We start from the raw sequence: 24,431 nt of genomic DNA, 5'->3' as shown, positions 1-24,431 counted from the left end.
TTGATTTTCACAGTGATACCAAGACAATTTAATAGGGAAAGAACATTCTTTGTAATAAATGGTACTGGGACCACTTGATATCCATGTGGAAAAGAGAGACTATTTCGTACATTATACTACACAAAAGAATGCAAGGTAGAGCTAGAGTTATCCTAGAACTAAATATGAACTTAGTGGGGGAGCTGTAAGCATTATAGAGCTAGAGATATCATGCAGCTAAATATGAATGTAACGGGGCTGAGCTGTAAGCCATCAGAAGAAAATGGTTTGTATGCTTCCATTATTTTTTAGAAGATAGAAATCCAGATGTACAATTAATAGGAGGCAAAATTTATAGTTTGGGTTACATAAAAGTTTAAAAAAAAGTTTATGCTCTAATTGATAACCATCAAATAAAGAACATGACTCACACAATGAGAAAATATTTGCAAAGCATGTTTTATGAGAGCTACATAGCTGGCTGTGACCAAACATACAAGTAAAATGTTGGTGAAAGGGAAGTCTGATGCTCTGAAGAGCACCAGCATCACATTGAAGGGAATTGTCATCGTTAGCAAGCTGAGCACATTGCCCCTTTTGTGTGTTTATGGGGCTGCTGTACAGTAAGCCAGGTCAGGGGCCTGATCCCAAGGTGGAAAGCCCCAGTTCTGCATATCCAACTCCTGGCTGACCCACGTTATTGGCACCCTGAGACAGTGCTTAGGTCAAACTGTAGTTGGACAGGATTGCCTTCCTAGATTGTAATGTACACGCCCAGATCTCTGGAAGACCTGAGAGGAGAGTTGGAAACCATAACCTTTCTGCACTTGGTTAAGGAGTTGCTCTTCATGTTTTCAGTCCAGGCTGCCCTTTTCCCCCCTGGCCTCTCATTGTCTCCTGTCTGCCCAATCAGACAGCCTCTGTTCCCTCTGTTTCTCCAAAGAGTTCTCAGTTGAGTTTATTCATTTGTTTGATTTTTCAGTGTTTCTTACAATTAATTTTTTTATTTTGTACATGAGTACTGTATTCAAACCATTTCCACTCTTGTCTCCTTCCCAACTCTTGTTCCTCCTTCAGTTCTCCAGTTCATAACATCCTGTTGATTATATAAATACATATATGTATAGATCACAGGGATGTACAAATACAACCTGCAGAGTTCATTTAGTTTTGCTCATGTGTATGTGGTTAGGAATGACCATTTGGGGTTGGTACTGTTTCAGAGGGTCCATCCATGGAAAAAGTGATTCTCCCTCTTGGTACCTGTTAATTGCTGTAACTCTTCTAGGGGTGGGGTTTCCCCATTTAAGTAGGCGTGGCAGTTGATATAGTCTAGTCATTATACTGGTTTTGTTTAGGCGACCATACTGTTGAGATTTCATCCCTGTCATGCATACATAGAAGACAGTATATCACAGCAGGTGTCCTGGACCTCTGGTTCTTAATGACCTTTCCACCCCCTCTTCTGTGATATCCACTGAGCCTTCATTTTAGGGGCTGTGGTGTCTAGATTCATCTGTTAGAGTTGTGCACCCAGTGATCAGTTGTTCTCCACAATTTGACCCATTGTGGATTTACCTCTCCTTAGCTCTTTAACTTTAACATTGTTTTGGAGGCATTAGTTGAAGGAGCAAGACTAGCCTGTGTGTCCTAATATAAGTTACCATCTTTAAAGGAAATTAAGGCCCCTAATTCATTTTCTTAAACTGGTGAAAATTATCAAACTATTCTTTGGTTTATAAATTTCCCAAATAATAAATTAGTCAGACAACTGAATTGAAGAAAAGGTAGGGATAAACCTGTGTGGTGTCCACTTGACACACCTAGAAAGCACAGCTATGCCTGTGCTCAGCTGCCTAGGCTCTGAGATACATACACAGACACGGGATTTGCGTTGTACAACAAGGCTTCAAGAAGTGTTCCCTGGAGGGTTACATGGGCCAAGCACCTTGTAGAAGAAAGTTGGATCCAAATTAGAAAATGAGTTAGGTCTCAAGGACAGGGACAACAGAAGGTCTGCAAAGGAGCTGGGGTCATTCATAGTCTGAAGGGTCCACTTGAATAGCAGTCTGCATGGTGAAAATCTCACTAGTTACTTATTTGGGTTGAAAGCCTCAGATTCTGGAGGGCATTGTAATACTGAAAGAAGGAGAGGAAACAAAGCCAGCATGTGTGTACATGTGCTCCCACACAGGCCTCCGACTGCACTGAGTGATGTGTGCAGTGCACGGTGAGTACACTCGGTGACCTTTGTCTTTGAAGTGCTGGTAATCTTGACAGGGACATAGAACAGACATGCCAATGAGACCATCAGCCCTGAAGAAAGACTTGTGCAATGCTAAAGAAGCTAGGAGGATAGGCAGTGAAGCTTTCTTCTGTCTCCGTTGTCCTCTATTAGTTGAGGATAGCAGAAGTCCCCGACTCTCAAGGTTCTTTATACAACCTTGCCACTAAGTTTGTCTGTGTCTGTGGAATTTGAGGAGAGAGGCAGGGTCTTTTTAATGAGGAAAGAAAAGCCTACACTCCCAGACTGGCACCAGAGTGTAGACATCATTCAGCTGAAAATGATTTGCCCTGAATATAGCACCTGACTCTGTATAACACAGAATTGACCAGATATTTGTTGAGGGATTATGTGTATTTCACTATTTTATGGTATTTGCATATGAATTTGCTTAATAATCTATATGTTTGACTTTTAAACAATTACTGATAATTCTACAAGCTAGAAGTGTCTTTGAATTATTTCTGACAGTTTTCTTTTTATTTTTGCAGGCCAGTTGGAATGCCAAAAATGGAAAAAGTCTACTTACATAATCCTAGTTCTGAAGAAACTATTACTTTAGTATCAATATCTGCTACCACATCACATTTCCACGCATCATTTTTTCAAAATAGGGTAAGCTTTTCTACTAAAAATTGCTTTTATTACTAACTTTATTTTGCTATGATTAGAATCTGCTTCCAGTGTTTCATACTGAGGTGTCAGTTTATTTTCATAGGAATTATAATATCTATCCTTAAATGCACATTGTTTCCCTTCAAATAATAGTAACTGTGCTAGGATTCCTAAGCATTCTGAAATCCAGCCTTCTTATAGCTGGTGTGTGTGTGTGTCTGTGGTGTGTGTGTGTGTGTGTGTGTGTGTGTGTGTGTATCCCACAGGGGTGGGTGGTGGTGGAGGGAAGGTTGTTCTTGTTTTTGTTTTTTTCTGAGACAGGATTTTTCTGTGTAGACCAGACTGGCCTTGAACTCAGAGATCTGGAGTACTGGACTTGAAGGTGGGAGCCACCAGCACTCTTCTTAACTATAGACAGGCGGGGCCTCAGCAGCGAGTGAGGCTTCTGTCAGCGAAGCATGACGGCCTCAGCTAGTGTCACTCAGGGATACAGTTGATTGGTTCAGTGAGTTGTCTGCTCAGCGTATGGTAAAGTGGAGTTAAAGTAGTCAAGGCCCCGTCCTTCTTGTCTGAGGCTCTGAGAGGAAATGCACCTCCAGACTCATGAAGTCTTCAGTGGAATTACATTATTGTTGGTTGCAGAACAGAACCCTACCCCTCACCCTCCCACCCCCGTTCCTTGCTGACCAGACCCTCACTCAGCTTGAGGCACCCACGGGCTCCTCTGTCTCTTCTTGGGCCTCTTCCCTCTCTGCTTTTGCATCTGTCCCAGGCTGACCTGAGCTACACCAGCAAAGTCTTTTTTACTGCAGACATCCACTGGTGTCGTCATACCTGTGGTCACAGTCACAGTTGGGTTCTGCGTACCACAAGTATCCTCCAAGTTTTTACTAATGATGTCAGTTGTTGGATGTGAAGTTGTTATGCAAGGAAGAGCCTTTCTGATCAAAACCACAGAAGATGGAACTGAAGTCTATTTTTTAATTAGGAGATACATTAAGCTTTAAAATATAGGCTTCCAAAATAACGAATGGGAAATATGAAGAGAGAGAGAGAGTAAATAAATGGACTCTAACTGCATCTTCTTAGTTTTTTTGCTGACTGTTGACGGGCTGTGACTAAGAAAACGAGGAACATCTTTTCTAACATATAAAATACTTGTAAACTACTAGTTAGCTTCATATTACTTGTTCAGGGTCCTACATTTCAACTTTCTGAAATCCTATTTCATTGTATGTCATTATTAGCAGCTTCTAGGGTTAAAATGGCTATGGTTAAGGGTTTTTTATCCCTCTCTTTGGAAATATTTTCTAAATAAAGGGTTTGAAAGACAACATACTGCTTTTGGTAATTAAAGCTTAATTTCTTTGTGGTACTCATGGAAAATATCCTTTTCTTAAATTTCCCTTGAGCTATTATTTTCTCACCTAACAGATATTTTCACAGTTTTTATTAATATATCAGTGGCCTTAGATAACAGAATTCTAATACTGAAGGAGATGTCAATGTATAAAGGAGGGGTAGGTCTCCAGACTCATGGTCAAAAATCAGCCATCCATAAGTCTGCCCAGTGATTTTCCTCATACGTGGCCATAGCAAGTGGCACACACATAAACCACCACCACCACCCCTGTGTGTCTGTGTATGTAAACAACCTTCTGAGCTTTCAGGCACTGTTAGTGTGCAAGTGTACTAAGTTAGAAGGCCAGGACAAATGAAAAAAGAGCAAAAGTAGTGCCTGATTGTGCTATAGTTAATAATGCATTGACTCACTCCGCTCCTTCCCATGATGCTCTGGGTGGTCAAGCTCCTCTCTGTGCCTTTCACTGCTCTTCAGGTCTAGAGCAGGAGTTGCAGCTGTTGCTGGATGAGGGAACTGGGGTGGGATGGTGCTGGAGTCCTGAGAGCAGCTCCAGCCTGCCTGCCTGCCGTTACTTGGGAGCCACACTGTGGGAGGTGGAAGCCCATGTGAAGTCCTGAGTTTTCAAGACAAGTCAGAAATACGAATCTCTATGTATCTCTCAACTTTCCTACATTGGAAAGAAGTTGGATTTAGAGAGACAGGGTAGAGTACCCAGCACAATAATAAATAAGCTCTGCATACCAGCCTGGCATCTCTAAATTAGACTCCTCCCAGAGGACATTTCTGCTGATGACCTTTATGTAAAGAACAGATTCTCTGGAAATTCTTGAAAAATAAATTGTGTATGCTGTCACTCAGTTCCAGGAAGTGAAGCTAAGCACTGAGCACCATGACCGTCACAATGTCTGTGGACATGTCGGGTCAGCGTTAAGACAGGTGTCCACAAGGCACAAGCCTTTCTTCTTCCTTGTGCTTCCATCTTTCCTTCTCAGAGTCTGTGGGGAGGGGTGAGCCATTGAGGAGAAATGAAACGTGTCTGTCGTGTCTGTGAGAGCACAGCCTTCCTATGTATCCCTCCAACTTAACCCCCTCCACACACTCAGAATCCCCAGCACTTCTTATTTCTTTGGGAAAAGGGGTGCTAGAACTCATGATGGTTTCTATTGTTTTAATACCATGTCTATATTAGCCAACCAATAGAAAATAGAGAAAATTATTTAAAAGACCAAATTCCATATAGCTGCATTTCAGTTACATTTTCAGTCTATAGACAAAATTTAAAAATTTTAAGCCACTTTATTATGCTTTAAAATAGTCTTGTGGGTTGAAGGCTCTTGTGAGCATTGGTGATTATTTTTAATTTTGTTTATGCCATTTTAGGTTAAGCTCTGATATCCACACATATTGTCAGAAATTGGGGCACATATGCTGTAGCCATAGTGTGGGGTACTGGACAGATGAAGAGTGAGACCTGTGTCTGTTGCCACGAAATAATATACATAGTGTGCTCCTCTGTAAGAGAAGCAGATCATAGCAGAGAATCTGCCATTTTATGAGAAACAGTGGTCTCTCTGGGGTTTGGTATGTTAACAAGAGCCAGGGTAAGTTGTAGGTAGCTGCATGAATGACCTGGAGAGGGTGGGAATAGAGGAGGTTAGAGGGCACAGGCCTTCTCCTCACACACCTCTGCCATGTCCACAGGCACAGTAAACCCATACTATATTATAACTTACAGCGTGGAGGAAATATACATTTAAAAACCACCTTACCACCTATATAGAAATAACAAATGTATTAATTTAGCAAATATTGCCAGGATTTATCTCTGAATAAGAGATCTCTACTCATGATACTTATCCCTAGTGGGGGTTGGTGACTCCAACAGACATAATAAATATACTTAATGAGACAGACAGCATAATCTAAGAAAATCAGCAGGGTAAGGGTTAGTGCTGAGGTGAGTCAGGTTTAAATAGCAGGCAGGGTTTGACCTGAGACTACAGGAAGGCAGTCCTGAAGCAGCAGGTGGGACAGAGGCTCTGCTGGGAAAGGTACCCAGGAGGACAGGGCCTCACAGCGCTGCATGTTAAATAAAGGCCTTGGCTTTGGTTCTTAAAGAAGAAGGCATCAGAAGAGCTTAAGCAGAAGTGTGGAATGTTAAGTTTTATTTTAAAACAGTTACTGTTGATCAAAAATAGAAGATAAGTTTTAGGACTGCTCTGGTTATCTGCTATGTAAGTGAGCTTTATTGAATTTTCCAGACTGTGAGTAAGTCTTTCCATTTCTTCTAGATATTAAATGTATAGACATATGTATAGGCATGGGATTGTATATAATGCCTTTTTTTTTTTTTGCAGGAAAGGGTAGACATTTCCTTAACAGTTTTATACATATATAATTAGACTATTCACATTTGAGCAAAAATGTGGTATTTGTTTCTCTGCGTCTGAGTTACTTCATTTGCTGGGGTGCTTTCCAGACACACCCATTTCCCTGCGAGAGCCATGAATCCATTTTCCTTTACAGCTGAACAAGAAGACATCATTGTGTGTGTACTACACTCTGTTGTCTAGTCCCCACGTGGAGGACAGCCAGACTGTTCCATATCTGGGCTGTTGTGAATAGCCCAGCAGTAAACACGGCTGTGCTAGTCTCTCTGGTGTGCCGACTGAGACCTCTTAGGTATATACCTGGCAGTGGCACAATTGTATCATATGCTAGTTTAGTTTGATTTCCATAATAGCTGTGACCGATTTCATTCTCACAGTGTATATGTCTTCATTCCCTCCCATCCATCCGCACCAGTGTTTCTTGTTTTCCTGATTAGATGCGATCTCACAGCAGTTGTGATTTGCAGTTTCCTAACAGCTACAGGTATTGAGCATACTGTCAAGTATTTCTTGACTGTGTTTCTGTTTAGAACAGACTATCCAGTTCATTAACCATTTATTGGTTAGATGATTCGTCCTTTTGGATTTGTTTGTTTGTTTGTTTGTGTGTGTGTGTGCTTTTAGTACTTTATAGATCTAGATATTAATTCTCTGTTAGACATTTAAACTGGCAAAGATTTTCACCCATTCTGTAGGACATGCCTTCATTCTGTTTCCTTTGCTTTTTCATTTTATGCAGTCATTTGACAATTCTTGGACTTACTGCCTGTGCTGTTGGCACCCTTTTACAAAATCCTTGTCTGTCCCTGTGTCTTGCAGAGTTGGATGAATCTATTAGTGCTTCAGTATTGTTGCTTGCTACAGATCTGAATTGTAAATATCCTCTTGATACATATTAGTAGGTCATATACATCTAGGAATTTATGTTTCTTCAGTTTTAATGATAAAGGTTTCAAAGTATTCTCCAGTGGTTCTCTGAATTTTATCAGAATCTGTTGTAATATCCACCCACCCACCCCTTTCATCTCTAATTTCTTGATTTAGATCTTGTCTCTCTCTTTTGATTAGATTAGATAGGGGCTTATCAATCTTGTTACTTTTCAAAAAGTGCCAGCTCTTGGCTGACTGAGTAGTTTTATTAGTCATTGTTTCTGCCCTGATCATCTGTCTTTCTTGCCTTCCTCCACCATTGGCCTTGGTTTGTTGGTCTTTCTCTAAGACTTTGAGGTACAGCATTAATTTGTTTATTTGAGAGTTTTAATTGTTTTTAAAGACTTACTTGTTTTTATATTTTGTGTGTGAATGTTTCCATGCATGTATGTCTGCACCATGTACATGCCTGGTGCACCTGAGGACAGAAGAGGATGTCTCTGGGACTGCCTAGAGCTGCAGACAGTTGTGAGTCATGTAGGTGCTGGAAATGCAGCCTGTTCCTCTGCAAGAGCAGCAGAAGCCTTTCTCCACTGGAGCCACAGCTCAGCCTCCTCTCCATTCCTTTTTTAATTTATGTCCTCAGAGTTTTAAACTTTCCTCTCAAAACTGCCTGGACTGTATCCCAAAGGTTATAGTGAGTTATAATTACACTTTTGCTTTCATTTGATTCTAAGAAATTTCCAGGTTTATACCTGGGAGGGATTAGTCTCTCTCCCAAATGAATTCAGTGACCATTTAAGAGAGAATTTCTCAATATCCAAGCATTTCTATAGTTCCCATGGATTCCCTAGTGGCTGATTTCTGCTTTTATTCCACTATCATATAAAATGTAAGACACTATTTTGAAGCCCAGCACACTGTGATCTCCTGGACTCACATGATGTAAGGGACAATCCAACCCTTGCAAGTGTCCTCTGAGTTCCACACATGTGCCATGGTGTGCACACACCACATACTAATATAAATAAACAAATAAACTTAAAGCTTTTTAAAAGAAATTATTTTGATTATTTTCTATATAAGACTTGCTTTGAGACTTATCTATCTTGAGGAAAGGTCCATAGGCTGTTGAGAAGAATATATATTTCTGTTCTATTAGGTATAATATTCTATGAATAGATAGGTGTTAAGTCCATTTGGTCTGTTATGGAATATAACTCCAGATTCTTTGTTTGAATGACTTGTCTAAAAATGGGGGCCAGAGAAATGCTAAAGAGATGACACTGGTTAAGAGCACCTGCTGCTTTTCCCAAGAACCTGGGCTCAATTCCTGGTGGCATGTCAACTCAGAGCTATCTGTAACTCCAGTCCCAAAGGTGGGCTAATGCCCTCTTCTGGCCTCTGTGGGTACTGCATACAGGCTAGTGTACAGACATACATGGAGGCAAAACACCTATTCACATCAAATAAATGCATAAGAGAGTGGTATTTGAAGGTTAGTGACTCTTTGTATGAGGCTCTTACTGACCTTTCGTGCCCACGAGTGTTTGTTTTACGTAACCAGGAGCCCCAAAATGTGGTTCATTGTTACTTATAATTGTTGTATCTTCTTGATGAATTATTCCTTTTATTAGTATGCAATGACCTTCTTTATCTGCTCAGATTTTATTTGGAACTCTATCACGTACCAAAATAACTATATCAGCTTCTGTTTGATTGATAAATTTACTTCTGTGAGTGTTTTCCAGTTAGGTATGTTTCTTGGAGACAACATATAGTCAAATCTTTTTCAACTCAGTTAGCCCATCTGAATCCTTAAACTATTGACACATTGCAGCCACTAACATTTGAGGTTGTTACTGGGAGATATTATGGTGGGGTTGTTTATGTGGTTTTCTTTGTTTCCTGTTAGTATTAAGAGTTTTCTGAGTGACTTAGACTGGACATGGCAGAGGAGTTCTTCCTCACTCGCCCCTATCATCCATTCCTGTCATGGAGTTTATTCTCTTTAGATTACAGTGCGTTAGACTTTCTTCCCTCTCTATGCAGAGCATCCTGTCTGAAGCACTCCTATGGTGATGCCTCATTTGTGCTTGTCTTGAAATGTCCTGATTTCTCCATTGCTTTTAAAAGAGCTGGGCTGAACATGAGCGTCTTGGTTGGCAGAGTGTACTTTACAGGTTGAAATGTCTGGCCCAGGCTTTTCTCACTGCAGGGCCACTGAAGCCAGAGCTGGAGCTTGCTCTGGTGAGTTTCACTTTGTAAACATTGGAGTTCTTCCCTTCAGCACGTACTGTAGCTTCACTCTGAGTTTCTGACATCTTGACTGCGTGCTGCTTCTCTGCTCGTGTCCACTTCAAAGTCTCTTTTATTCGGTGGTCCAGTTCTTCCTCTAGATTTAGGAAGGTTTTTTAACCATAATTCTATTAAGTAGGTTCTCTCTGCCTTAAGCTTTATCTCCAGGTCTTTACCTCAGGGATTCTTCAGTCCCATCTCTTAGTCAATGCTGGAGGTCCTAGCCACTGCCACTGAGTTTGCCTGTTCCTTTAGAGATGTTTGAGCGTGGTATTTCCTTGACCTTGCGTTCCACGGCTGGCATCTTCCTTCTGCTTGGGCAAGTCTATCAGGGGCACTTGGCTCTCTGCTTTTTATTTGAGTCATTGAACTTTTTCTTTTCCAATAACTATATTTTGTTTTCAGAATCTGCATTTCCTTGCTGATGTTCACCTCCCTTTGCTGATTTTCTCTTCTTTGTTGTTGTTTTCTCTCTCGGTCTAGGATTGGTCTCCTTAGCTCATTCATCTGTGTGGTTAGTTTCCTTGGGGGTTTTGCTTTTAAGATACCCATCAGCTGTTTTAGCTGCTTCTGTTTCTGATTCTGACTGTTGAGGAATCGCAGGAGGAACCATGTCTCTTTTCCATGGCTCTTGTGTGATCACAGGAGGAGCCATGTTGCAGTTTGTACATGCTTGTTTCGCTGTCTTCCTGTTTTATTTGATTATCATTTTAGTGAGCAACTTGCCCATGAGAGCTCAATTTCCTTTCCACTTAGAAAGGAAAAGGCAAATTGCTATAGTATCTGTAACACTGAATCATCATACAAGACAAAGAAGTAGACCAAAAATAAAGTAAACCCCATCTGCCTGCATACTACTATTTTTTAAAAATGACAAAATTAATAGAGTTGGCTTTGGAGTAATTTAAAAATTATTTTGAGTGGGGCCTGATAAATAGGTCAATGGTTTAGAGTACTTGTTGCTCTTGCAGAGGACCTAGGTTCTGTTCCCAGCACCCACATGACCACTCACAACCGTCTGTAACTTCAGTTCCAAAGGCTCAGGCATCTTCTTCTGATCTCATCAGGCACCAGACAGACATGCACTCATACACAAAAATAAGTCTTATTTGTTAAATTACTTAGGGTAAGAATGAAAATAGCAAATGAATGAGGTAAAAGAAGAGGCAGGGAAGGGAGAAATAGAAGCAAAGTTAGGAAACAAAAAGAAAAAGAAGACGAGGAAAAAGCAAGTTAGACTAAATAAAGGACACAATGGACTGCAGATGAGGATTCAAGTTCAGGTCCCCAGTGCCCAGCTAAAAGCTAGTCACATAGTGTGGTCTAGCACTAGCACTCCTACAAGGACATGGGGACAGGAATAGAAGAGTCCCTGCAAGCTCCTCACCAGCTAGCCTGCTGTATGCATTGGGAAATCATCAGAGATCCTGTCTTAAGGGGGGAGACAAGGAGTCATGTTTTCTTGCTTTTTCATGCTTGTGCCTATGCATTATCCTGACATCCATACACACCATGGCACGCATGCTCCAATTTACACGCACAGATACATACATGTACACACACATCATAACCAACCTTAGAAAAATACAAGGAGAATAACAAAAATTAAAATATAAAAGCTTTTTAAAGAACAAATTAAGTCAAAAATACAGATGAGTGGAAAACCGGCAAACCAGAGCAAGCACAGAAAAGGAAAGGTAAAATGTAAACAAAATTAGCTAAATGTACTAAGGGGAACAAAAACTAAAGCCTAAAAGTTCTTTATCTGTTGAGAAAAATACTCCTAATGGTATAGAAAAGAAAACTGGATAGCCAGTGGTGCACTGCTAATGCCTCAGAGTGCTTTTCCTCTGGATCTTTGAAACTTGAAAGAAGCAGGTATGTGCAGGTCAGTTGAACTTGAGGACTTGTGTCTTCTCCTGTGTCTTACGCTGGTCCTTAGCCTACATTGCTCAAGTGTCCACTGTCTCCAGGGCTGTCTTCAGTCTAATATCTTCTCTTCTTTGCATACCAGGGGCCCCTACTAGCCATACTTGGTCTCTCATTCTCCTGAGCCCTGCCCCCACGCCTGGTTCTTACTCAGACTAATCATCTATCTGGGATGGAGAGTGTCTCCTGAGTGCTTCAGCATTAGGGGAAGCAATAGCAGCACTTTTCTTCAGACTTCATTCATTGCCCTGCTGGAGGATCGCAGCTGGGAATGTTGGGGAGTGTCCTGGAGCTTAGAGCTCTTGGACTCATGGCAGGTAGCTCTAGAGGTCTGTCCACCCACACTTGTCAGTCTCCAGGGGCTGGGGAGCTCTCCCCACCTCACGCCCCATGATGAATTCTGGCTGTTCCTGTCTCCATGGAAACTTAAGTTTTAAACAGTAGTTGTCTCTTCAGATAGCTGCTAGGCACAGGAGAACTCACTCCTGCAGATCCATCCTGTTAGAGAAGGCACTGTCTCAGGGAGGCCTATAAATAGATTTGAGCCTTGTGAAAGCTGTGATCTTGTCCTGTGGGTAGGGCTGCCAGCCCCCTTTCACCAAGGCTCCTTGTTTACCTTTCAGATGAGGCTTCTGTCCCCCTCCCCCACAGGACAGCTATAACTTTGTTAACTGTGGTTGCTTCTTTTCCCTGGCAACCCTTCAGTTTCTCTGTACTTTGAGCTGTCTTGTCTGACTTTCCTATCGTTCACTCTTTGGAACAATCTAGTATGTTTATAACACAAGCCCAACTCCACCTGGGTCCACCCTCACCTCCCACCCATCTAACTTGGCTTGTTTGTTTGTTTGTTTGTTTGTTTTTTAACTCTTCCAATCCAGGTTCTATTGTCCAACTCTTCTCACGAGTAAGGAGTTCCGCACAGAATGGCTGACTGCCAGGGGTCACACCGTTAAAGGAAATGGCTCCTCCTTTCCCAGTAGCTATACATTGCAAATAGCTCCTCAGCTCAGAAGAGGACTGTGTGCTCATCTCCTCTCTTCCACTCCCCTCTGCTCTCTCTTCCCTACTCTTGTCTCCATTTTGTCCATCTTGGGCTTAAATAGGTCTTGTGCTTGCTATTAATCACTGAGTTCATATTTGCAACTGCCCTATTGTACCAGAAAACTGTTTTCCTTGAAGTTATCTACTCCCACTGTCTCTTAAAATCTTTCCCTCCCCTCTTTCCTGAAGATCCATAGGCCTTGGGATTTGGATGACCCCTTTAGGTCTGAGCAATCCCAGTGTTAACTGTCTGCAGGTTGACCAGGTCAGGATCTCTTTGTTAATTGATGTCCACTGCAAGGAGACACTTCTGTGAGGAGGGTTGAGAGATGCACTGGCCTCTTAGTGTATTAATGAGTCATGGCAACTTATGTCAGTACTGGCTCCATTTTGCAGAATAGTAGTAGGTGCTCACCAAAGCCCATGGCCTCTCTAGTTACAGGCTGTTGGCCCCTTTAACAGTGCCGGGTATGGGTTCCATCCCATGGAGTAGGCCTTAGATTCAGGTGTAAAGTACTTGGTTAATTCCATAACTCCTACAGTACACCAGTGACAGCATATCTTGTCAAATCTGTCATTATTGTAGCTTGCAGGGTTCACATCTGGATGACATTAATGGTTACTTTTCTTCTCTGGTAGCATCCATAGCACCTTCCAACATTGTGAAAGCTAGCCAGTAGGGATACAGCTTTCAGGTGAGTACTAGCTAGACTTTTCCATGATCCATGACTCAAGAATGGTGTATCCTTATCAATAGGACAGTAGAGGGATAACCAAGAGCATTGGTAATAGCTTGTAATGTTTGGAGGCTTTTGGAACACTACAGGCTAATAACTCAAAAAGAGGTAACCTATTCCTGGTACTAGGGCTTTTTCGCTAGCATGTGTATCTGCTTAGGGTGCTGTCCCTCATTATAGGGTAACCCCATTTAAACTCTTTATATACATATAAGTATTTATTTTAAGAAGCTTCTATGGTAGCAGTTTTCCATATGGCTTTCAAAAGGCTTTTAGTGTTAGGTGTCCCTCCCTGTTGTCTATCCTCTAACCTGCCCTCCTACCCTGACTCTGTTTAACTCTTGCTGCTACGTTACTCTCTCCCCCCATGGTTCCCTCTGATGTGTTCTAGCCCTCTTCTGTGAAAGATCCACTCTTCCTGCAGCCCCTTACTAGTTTTCTAACCTCGGTTGGTTGGTATGGAATACTCTTCCTTTTTGTTAACCAGATATTTCTCCTTTACCAGGCTACACAGAGGCAGATACTACTTGACCCTCTTTCTCAAAGGAACTCTGTATTCCTTTAGTCTTGCCATAGTATATAGATGTACCGTGTGTAGTATAGAACATGTATAAAGCATGCATGCCTTCTCTTTCTCCACACATTCTATAGGGTTGTTCGTCAGCTTTGTAGATGTGAAGTATCAGCTTTCATTTTATCTGTTTTGCTGTTTTCTGCTTTCTAGTTAATCGAATTTTACATGGCTTTATTCTTTTTACTTACTTTCTTTTTCTAGCTTCTCAAAGCAGAAATAAAAATTGTTGGTTTAAGACCTGTATGTTCAAAATACAGATTATAAAATGTTTTAAATTTCTTCTAACTATCGTTTTAACTGTTCTCTGTATGTTTTAATATGTTGTATTTTCAGTTCAAATCAATTCGGAGGATTTATGTTATCATGTGACTACTTAAATGGCCAGTGGGTTATTTAGAATTATATTGTGGGAAGTTTACCAGACTTCAGTTCATTCTTAAATTCAGGATCAGGTGTGAATTCCTTCTAGTGTTTATACTGGGGCGGGGAGGGGGGGGGAACGTTGCTGTACTCCACTTGACACCACACCCACCTCTAACAACTATGGATGAGTTGTCTCTGTGCCCTGGTATGATAGCCCTGTTGTCTTCCCACTCTCTGCTGTGGTGAGCCAACCTTTACATTCCATCTCTATGTGGACCTGGGGTCATCCATACATTTTGTGTGATGGATTTAAGAAAAGTTAGGATTCTGCCCTACCGCCTCCCAGATTTTGTTGCTGATAATTCAGGAGAAATGTTCTTTCTAACTTTCTTCAGCCAGATTCTCCATGCCAGTATGCTTTGAGCTATAGCTTGGGTAGCATTTAGAGTTCTCTTAGTAGAAGCAGAATGATAGAGATTGGTAGCTTTACATATTAAATGTCCTCAAGGCTGTATTGCAGGCAAAGCCTTATTCCTGAATGTCATGGAATATCCTCCGTTACTTTGTTGTAATAAAATTCCTTTTACCGATTATAATGACATTATCAGTCTGCAGGAAATAATAGGAATGACTTCCTTCTTTCCTAATTTAACTTGCTGGGACATTTCATATTTCCTATAGACAAATGGCAGAGGTCAGAGCACAACATTGCATCTATATAGAAAGCTTAGCTTCAGCCCCAGGCCTGTTTGTCTGTTCTTGGAGCTAACAGTATATAACTAGGTATTTTATTCCAGTCTAGTGACCTTTGAATGAACACAGTCCATGGGAGCTTTCTGAGCAGAGCTTTAGGCTGGTAAAGGACAAAGATAGGCAATGAAGATAGCTTTTATATATTTTTCCATTGTACAACAGTGTGGCTAACTTGAAGGTTAAATGTTTAAAAGGAAACAGCTAGTTTATGGAAATGATTCTAAGATGAGTTTGTTTTATAGAACTTGAGCTGTCTAATGTTGGCCAGTATGCTCTGACTGTTTTTTTTTTTTTTAATAACCAATTTAATTTTCTTGCTTTTCTTTTTCAGAAAATTCTTCCAGGAGGAAATACATCATTTGATGTAGTTTTTCTTGCAAGAGTAGTAGGAAATGTAGAAAATACTTTATTTATTAACACATCTAACCATGGGGTGTTCACTTACCAGGTAAGACCAGAGCTTATGCTTCCTTTTCAGTACAGACATAACCAGCGAACCTGACAACCTTTAGGAGCCGTGGGGTGAACTCCAAGGAGAAGAGGAAATACAAGACATTAGACTTAGGGCACTTATACTTCCTGGACCTCAGGGGGTTGCATTTAATTTATTGCTTTAGTTGTTTGTTTATTTGTTTGTTTGTTTGTAGTACCAAGAAATGCACTGAAGCCCTTGAATATTCTAGATGTACACTCTACCAGCTGGCTACACTCCTGGCCACCTTGTTGACTCAGTGACTAGACTAATACAGAGTGAAGGGCATGGCTCTCCCAGGGCACTAACACAGGAGGTCATAGTCGGTCTGTATTTTTCTGATGGCTATAATCAGGTTGTTACGATGAGCTTCAGTGAGCTGCTGTACTCTAGTGTACATCTGTTCCAACAGCTGGTGCTCCTCCAAGTCTTTGTCCTAAGTATACCTCATCTTTCTGCTCCTCTTGGCCCTGCCCCTGCTCTTTCTTAAGTGTCACCTCTGCTACCTCTCACTGTTCCCCCACTCCTTCTCTTTCTGTGACTTACTTTATAATCACAGCACATTTTATAAGAGTCTCTGCCGTTACCACATCTGCCCTGTACTAGAGTAAGCACCATGAGCACGGGCTTAGTATTTAGTGTGTTCACTCCTGTACATTACAAATAATAAATATTTGTCATTTGAATAGCTGTCTTTCCCTGTTTGTCAGTCTAGGTGCGATGTCCCAGCGTGGGGTTAACCTGAGCCTGAGCTTCACAGCTGAGCATTGTCTGAGGCACGGCTTCATCCCCTAATAGTTGGAATGGGGAAATTTTCAGCTCCCTGTTCGATGGTCTACTGAAGGGCTGTTCACATTTTAGTTTCCAATGTGCTAAAAGTCATCCAGAAGTCATTCTGGATGCATGTATGGAGTAAAGCAGATCTGTGCCATGCCATCTCAAGGGGGTGGGGAGTTAGCATCTCTCCAGAGGTAACAGAGCTGTAACTATGAAAATGCTAGTTTAAAAAGCAACTCAAAAGCTTTCTGTTTCCCTTTGAAACAGGTATTTGGCGTTGGGGTTCCAAATCCGTATCGGTTAAGGCCATTTCTTGGGGCCAGAGTCCCTGTAAACAGCAGCTTTTCACCCATAATAAACATACACAATCCTCACAGTGAGCCTTTACAGGTGAGTTTCTGTCCTTTTCTGGAGGGTAACTTAATCTTCATATTGGTAGGAATTAGTGCCTAGCAAGAAATCTCAAGTCTGTCACAGTTGGCAGGGCTATGTAAAATAATGTAGTAGGATTTTATAGGTGGGTTCAAGAGATGTTAGGCAGTCCATAGCCGTTTAAATGTTACCCAGTCATTCTTTTCTATCTTTATGGTTGGATCACCTTGCTTTGTTTTGTTTCTTCATTTGCGACACGGCCTTGCTATAGGTGATTTGAACTCACAATCCTTTTGCTTTTCCTTTCCAAGTATTGAGATCAGAAGTATGTGCCAAAGTATTTCTTAGTCTTTGTTGTGACCTAGTTATTTTCACTTAGAATTTAATTTCTCTACACCTTTCCTAGTTATTCCTTGTTTGTTTGCTAAAGGTGGTAGTGGTTGGGGGAGTCGTTCATGCAGGTCTCAAACTTACTAGGCAACCATTCTCCTGCTTAGCTGCCCAGTTGTGCCAAATGGTGGGTCACAATACTCAGCAAAACCATAGCTCAGGAACCTGCAGAGTGTGTGGCCTACACAGCAGACACAAGGAGAAGCAAGCAAGCAGAGAACCTTTTAGCTTATCTTGGAGTTTTGTGTGTCTTATTGTTTGCTCTTATTCCTTCCTGGGAGACTTAGTGATAAAACAAGTAACAACGTTCCCCTACTTCGCCTCAAATTTACTAAAGTGAATACATTATATCTGTTCTTTGTAAGCACTGAAGTTCTCTGCTATTAAAGGAAAGTTTCCCACCATCTTACCCACTCTCTTCTTTAATATTTACCTAAAAGAAAAGAAGACAGGTGCCCATACCAAGTGTCCTCAGTCAGTACCTATTGCAGCTTCATGTCACCCAACACTGGTGAAACACTGGTGACGGCCTAGGTATCCATCAGTGTGTGAATGTATAAAAAACTGATGTAAAACCAGGCAAGTTGGCACACACTTCTAATCTCAATACTTGGAAAGGAAGAGCAAAAGGATTATGAGTTCAAACCACCTATAGCAAGGCCGTGTTGCAAATGAAGAAACAAAACAAAGCAAAGTGATCCAACCATAAAGATAGAAAAGAGTGAACTATTAATATAATATGGTGAATCTCAAGGTAGTTACATTGAAAGGAAAGAACAAAACAGGCTAGACATAAAAGTACATACTATTTACTCTGTTGTAGAAAACTCTAGAAGAGGGGCTGGGGAGGTAACTCTGTGGATAAGAATGCTTGTTCTTCCAACATGAGGTCCTGAGTTCTAAACCTCAGCACCCACTGAAAGACTTTAGCATGGTGGAACTTTACCTGTAATCCCATTACTGGGGACATAAGGTCAAGCCAGTTCCAACAGCTCACTAAGCCAGCCAAATCTGAAAGAGTGGCAAGCTTCCAGCTCAGTGAGAGACCATCTCATGGCAATATAGCAACACAGGAAAATGCTCAGTGTTCTGCTCTGGCCTCTTCATGCATGCACCACACACAGGAGAAAGTCTATAAAACACAAAGATTCTGCACTAAGAGTGGATTTGCCTGGGAAGAGGAGGCCAAGGGAGACAGATAAGCTCCAAAGGATGTAAGGAAAATTTTGCAGCACTGGCTATATTTAATATCTAAATTGCAGCGATGGCCTCATGCCTGTGTACAAAGGCCAGCAATTCCCAAGTTATATGGTATAAATACCTACCATTTATTGCACACCAGGGATATTCATTTCAGAAAACATTGTAGGCACAAACCTTGAAACCAGATATCTTTGTATTTCTGTTTTAACTGAAACATAGTAACTGCACATATTTATAGAACACTCTGACATTTCAGTACATGTCTACAGGAGAAAATGAGTCCTGGGCAGTTGGCCTATCTATCACTTCCTACTCTTGTGCATTAAAAACACTCAAAATCCTCTAGGATCTTTGAAATAGCCAACTAACTGTTGTCAACTGTAGTTTCTTCCATGCCATGAGACTTTTCTCCTGTCCAGCCTTGCAGAATTGGTTACATATTAGCCAGCCTCTCTCTAGCCCTCCCATAGAAACCTGTTTTGGTGTGTGTGCTGGGTTTAAACCCAATGCTTTATACATGCTAGGCATATACACTCTCAGCTCAGAAACCGGTGTTTTGATCTTTATTAGAAGTGTACATTTATCTCAGAGTGTTTATCTTCTCATGTCACTGTTATGATAGTTATTGGATCCACCACTAGATCTAGCTATATATACAATTTATATGTATGTATAAATTTTTTGTTTTTCTGAAATGGTCTCATATAGCCTAAGATGGCTTCAGATTGTGCAGCTGCTGATGGCCTTGAATTCAAGATTGCCTCAGCCTCCCAAGAGTTGAGAAGACAGGCGTGTGACACTGCACCCAGCCTTAAACTTATATTTCTAAAGCTTCATCATTTATATGTATTTTTATTTTTTTTAAAAAAAGGTGTTCTGTTGCTTCCTGAAACTATGCTGCTTCCAAGTTTACTTTCAGAGTGTCCTTGATTCAGTCTAAAACCCTGCTGCTTAAAACATGCGATCGAGCTGGTGCTTGCCCTACGTCTATCTGCTTCTGTATGCGTCTAATAAGAAGTGAGAGTGCTGGCGTCCTCGCTTCCGCAAACTGCTCGTGATGAGAGTGGTCGTAACTGTGGTGTGTGCTTTACCTAGGTCGTAGAGATGTACTCGAGTGGAGGTGACCTTCACCTAGAGCTCCCAACCGGTCAACAGGGAGGCACCAGGAAACTGTGGGTGAGTGGAAGCAGGGCTTGCTCTGTGCTTGTGTGAAGTCCAGCATTTTCTCCTTTTAAGTGGTTCACGGAAGATTTTTTCCTACCATTCATTACATGCATTATGACAAAGTTCTGGGAATCTATGGAGGAGGGCATTCAAACCAACATGCTGATCTTTTGATATGCAACATGAAGAATGGATTATGAACATAATAAATTAAAACAGCATAAACAGGAAATAGTTTACAGAATGAAAAGAAACAGATTAGTTGTAGGTATATAGTAATATTGATTTAACATAAAGGGAAAATCGATCTAACTTCCTTTTCAGATTCCTTTCAGTATGCAAAAGGGATGGCACTTTTACATAAAAGCTAATCTTGTTCATCTATTTACTGTTTGAAATAGAACACTTTCAGAAAATGTGCCCAAAATTTTTGTTTATGGAAAATACACATTAAAAACTATTTTAGGCTGTGGGACAGGAGGGAGGAGTGACTAGAGAGATGGCTCAGCAGTTAGGAGCACTGGCTCTCTAGCTAGGGTTCAGTTCCCAGCACCCACACAGTGGCTCTCAACCACCCTTAACTCTGCTTCCAGGGAATCCAGTGTCCTCTTCTGGCCTCCTATATACCAGGCAAGCTTGACACATATGTGTACACACACACACACACACACACACACACACATACAAAGTATGAATCTTTATCATATAAGCCCAACAATAAACAAGTCATTTTGAAATGGCTTGCTAACCATAATTTCTTAAACTTGGTAGTGTTATTAGAACATTTTGGTTCACCCTTAGATTCAATAGGGCTTAAAATAAAAAAAAGAAAAGGTGTATTGTGTGATTTGATTTTAAAAGAAATAAAGCTCATTCTGTATTCCTTGCTAAAAGAACCCTTCAAGAATCTTTTCATCTAGTATTTATTTTCAAAAGTGGAACTAGAAATGTGTAGTCTAGAAATATGCTCTGAGAATGAGCTGTTGGACTCGAGAGCTCACTCAGCAGTTAGGAGCATACACTGTTCATCCAGAGGGCCCAAGGTCAGGTCTCAGCACCCACAAGAGGTAGCTCACCACCACTGGCAGCATCAGCTCCCGAGATCTGAAGCTCAGTGGGTATGTGCACTCATGTGCACACACACAGACATGCTCACACACACAATGAGGCACTGAGAAGCACAGCTTACTTCAGAACATGGACTCCAGGCTCCATAATTCCTGCTGGGCTCTAAAGAAGTCACCTTACATCAGATGCTTCCTGTTATATACATTTATAGAAATCCACTGCATGAGAAGTTTACACAAGTCACCTCACATCAGATGCTTTATGTTACATACATTTATAGAAATCTGCTGCATAAGATGTTTACCTCCAACTTTGAAACTTTGATACAAGTACAATGTTTTGCTCAATTTTCTATTTCACAGGCTATTGACTCACTGTGCATTTACAACTGGGGAGTGTGATTCATATGGCTTTGATCAAGCTTCCCCGTCATAGATTGTTTTCCTTGTGAAACTGATAGGCAGTCCCTAGAAAGTGTGTAAGTGAACAGACAAGGACTTAGGCGTGTAAACAGCGGCAACTGTAATGAACCTGGCAGAGATCACCGCGACCTTCTGATACCCCAAGTGGCTGCAAAATAATAACCAGTAATGGTTCCTTGGATGAGGGGACTGTCTGGTCCTCATCCTAGTGGTGGGGGAGGCTGTGTCTTTGACTTCACCAGGAATTTGGTCTGAGACACTGGGCAGTTTAAGCAGAGGTTTACTGAGCAAAGGCAGATTGGAGAGGGCTGTTCCCACAGTAGAGGTAGCAGCCCAGTTGAGTTGTGGGTTTTAAGCAAGTTTTGTGAATATTTACGAAGTATGTGGCATATACGTGAGATAAAAATGATCCTTTCTCCTCCCAAATCATAGCACATTTAGATTAAATTTTCCTGCACCATAGATAATTCTTCCCATGATCCTTTAGAACGGCCCTTGAAAGGGGCTGGAGGCCAACTACAATAAAAACGACTTTGTACCAGAAGCAGGATCTTTTGAGGGTGCAGACCTTCGCTAGTGTGTAGGAAAGTGTTCTGCACCTTAGGTTTCCTATGTAGTGAGAACTTTATCTTCAGCCAGGAGGGAGTTTAACCACGAACAGTCTCTCAAACCATCAGGAGATGCAGCTCTCGAGGCACAACTGCAACTCCTGTGGTTACCCCATACCCAACTGCTCAGGTCCCATGGTTGATGTATAGGTTTTATCAGGAGAGCTAGGGCCAGGGCTTTCCATGAGGTTGCAGGCTGTGAAAACAGGACCAGAACTTTTGCTGTCTGTAGGCATCTTGTTGCCCAGCTCCACCATTTCTGTCTCTTCTGCCTGATGTCACCCTGCACACTTCACTATACATCAGAATGTCCCAGGGACTAAGACTGCTTCCTAGAGTTGAAAAACACATCTGGGTTTTCCCCAGGAGGTTTCCACTTACCTGTTTTCTATTTTGAGTCTACAGAGTTTAAAAAGTAGGGGTAGATGAAGAACACTAAGTTCTAGAACATGAGGTTTTCCTAAAATAAACTAGAAGTGGTTTGCAAGAAAATTCCAGTGATTTCCAGACAACCAAATAAGTTCTAAAACCTGGAAAAGAATTTACATCCTCTCCCACCCCCCATTGTGTTCCAGTGAGTTCCTTCTAGTGTAGTGTGTGTATGGATTTTTTCATTTAGAAGACTGAAAGTTTATGGGGGTGAGTGTGCATGCGCATGTATGTGTGCCAAGACATTTACTTGGCTGAACTAGGCGAAGTGTTAGGTTTTAAATGGAAGAAAGCAGAGTCCAAAGCCAACCTGGTTATCATCTGGAGAACACTATGCACGTCTGAAAAATTCTGATAGGGACATTTCCATTGGATAATTTCAGGACTGAATACACAACTAACATGTTACAAAAACAAAACAAACAAACAAACAAAAAACCCAACTGATTTTCTAGGCTAGTTAGGCTTTTAAGAGGTTTTTGTGCCTTATAGTTGTTTTCAGACCATTGGCTTGATTTTCTTGTCTTAACACAACATACATCACTCTTTCTGAAAAGCTCATTTTCTTGTATTGTAACATTCTCTAAGACTGGAGGTTTTATGTGCTACAGGCAGTGAAGCATATGTGTAATTGGTAATGTACGATTTTTTTCTCGATAGGTGTATAAAATAACAGTGCACCTTCAGTCTGCGTCACCTAAGTGACTAGACAAGGTAATGGTACAGCATTCCAGGCACTTGCTACATTATAGTCTGTTTACTTGCAGGAAATCCCTCCTTATGAGACCAAGGGAGTGATGAGAGCCAGCTTTTCCTCCAGAGAAGCAGATAATCACACAGCCTTCATAAGGATAAAGACGAATGCGTCAGACAGCACCGAGTTCATCATTCTCCCAGTTGAGGTTGAAGTTACAACAGGTCAGTGGAGGGCTGAGTGAGTACAGGCTCGTTCTGTTCTCAGCACACCCTGTCCTGGCTCACAGAGTGATCATTGTGCTCTGTTGTTTTTTCCCAGCTCCTGGAATCTATTCCTCAACTGAAATGTTAGATTTTGGAACACTTCGAACACAAGGTAAAGTAACAAAAGCCTTTATGGGTCTGACTTAGTTACTTTTTTGTTGCTGTGAAGAGACACCATGGCCAAGGCAACTTATAAAAGAAAGCATTTCATTTGGAGGCAGTGGGAGTGGCTTAGGATTCTAAAAGTTAACCCATGGACATCGCCATGGGGAGCATGGCAGCAGGCAGAGAGACATGGTACCTGAGTAGTAGCCAGGAGCATACGTGTTATCTGCAAGTTGGAGGTAGAGAGAGCCCACCCCAACAAGGCCACACCTTCTGCTCCTTCTCAGAACAGTTGGACCTCCACCTCTAGGGGCATTCACATGTGTGAGCCTGTGGGAGCCATTCTCATTCAGACCACCACGAGGCTAAAATAATCCAATTGGGATTCAGTTCTGATGGCGCTACTTGTAATTCAGCTTTGAAAGTTAGTTCTCAGTGGGTCATGTGATTTTGTAGAACTCGTTTTTGAGAAACCTTCCTCCCAGGTGAGGAAAAGAGGTTGAGATAACTTGAGTCTTCAGGTAGAAAACTGAGGCAAAAAATAGTTTCTTAATACAATTCCTCACACATTCAAGTGTGACAAATATTTTTTTCAGTAGTAAAATAAAGGAAGTTAAAGACTTAATTCTGGATTTTTTTAAAGACATGAATTATTCAGTTGCATTATATTGGCATAATTTTATTTGTCCTAAGTGGCTAAAGAAAGAATTCTAATTATAAAATTATAAATAACCAAGCTAGGCTTATTACTTTTAAGAAAACAGTACAAAATTTGAGATTGATTTGAATAATTTGTAATTAAGACTTACCTGTCCAGGATTAAAGGCCATATTTTTTAAATTTGATTTGCTTTTAATATGCTAATTTTGCATGGTATCTGATGAAGTCAAGGTTCTCATTTGCTGTGATACACACCTGCTAAAGAACCACTTCTTTTCTTCCATTTCAACAGATCTACCAAAGGTTTTAAATCTTCATTTACTAAATTCAGGAACAAAGGATGTACCAATAACAGTAAGTTTTTGAATATGCGTGTGTGTGTGTACACACACACACACACACACACACTGTGTGCACGTTTGTGTGATTTAACAGCAGGGTTAAGTCCGTGCTCGTATTGTGGTAGTCTGTAGACTCTTGTATGTGGGATGTAAGACTCCTGGTCTTCATTCATCCTTTTATTCATTCATTTAATAATTGTGTAAACATCAGCTGTGCACTAGACTTCGTCCTGAAGTTGGACCTATGAGTCAGACTCTCAAGTC

The 24,431-nt window shown here is 41.2% G+C and overlaps 1 protein-coding gene across 1 annotated transcript in view; it reads left to right on the top strand.

Annotated features, from left to right (window-relative positions):
- Tmem131 (transmembrane protein 131) overlaps positions 1 to 24,431 on the top strand; it is a 147,774-nt gene that overhangs the window by 83,084 nt on the left and 40,259 nt on the right. Inside the window, exons 5-11 of the mRNA XM_028775372.1 lie at positions 2,755 to 2,878; positions 15,528 to 15,644; positions 16,713 to 16,835; positions 19,506 to 19,586; positions 22,869 to 23,019; positions 23,117 to 23,173; positions 24,119 to 24,180. Of these exons, the coding sequence (XP_028631205.1) occupies positions 2,755 to 2,878; positions 15,528 to 15,644; positions 16,713 to 16,835; positions 19,506 to 19,586; positions 22,869 to 23,019; positions 23,117 to 23,173; positions 24,119 to 24,180 (715 nt within the window). The remainder of the gene's footprint in view (positions 1 to 2,754; positions 2,879 to 15,527; positions 15,645 to 16,712; positions 16,836 to 19,505; positions 19,587 to 22,868; positions 23,020 to 23,116; positions 23,174 to 24,118; positions 24,181 to 24,431) is intronic.

This window comes from Grammomys surdaster, unplaced genomic scaffold (assembly GCF_004785775.1).
Source record: "Grammomys surdaster isolate TR1022 unplaced genomic scaffold, NIH_TR_1.0 255, whole genome shotgun sequence".
Taxonomy (NCBI): Eukaryota; Metazoa; Chordata; class Mammalia; order Rodentia; family Muridae; genus Grammomys; species Grammomys surdaster.
This window is presented reverse-complemented; position numbering and strand designations above follow the sequence as displayed.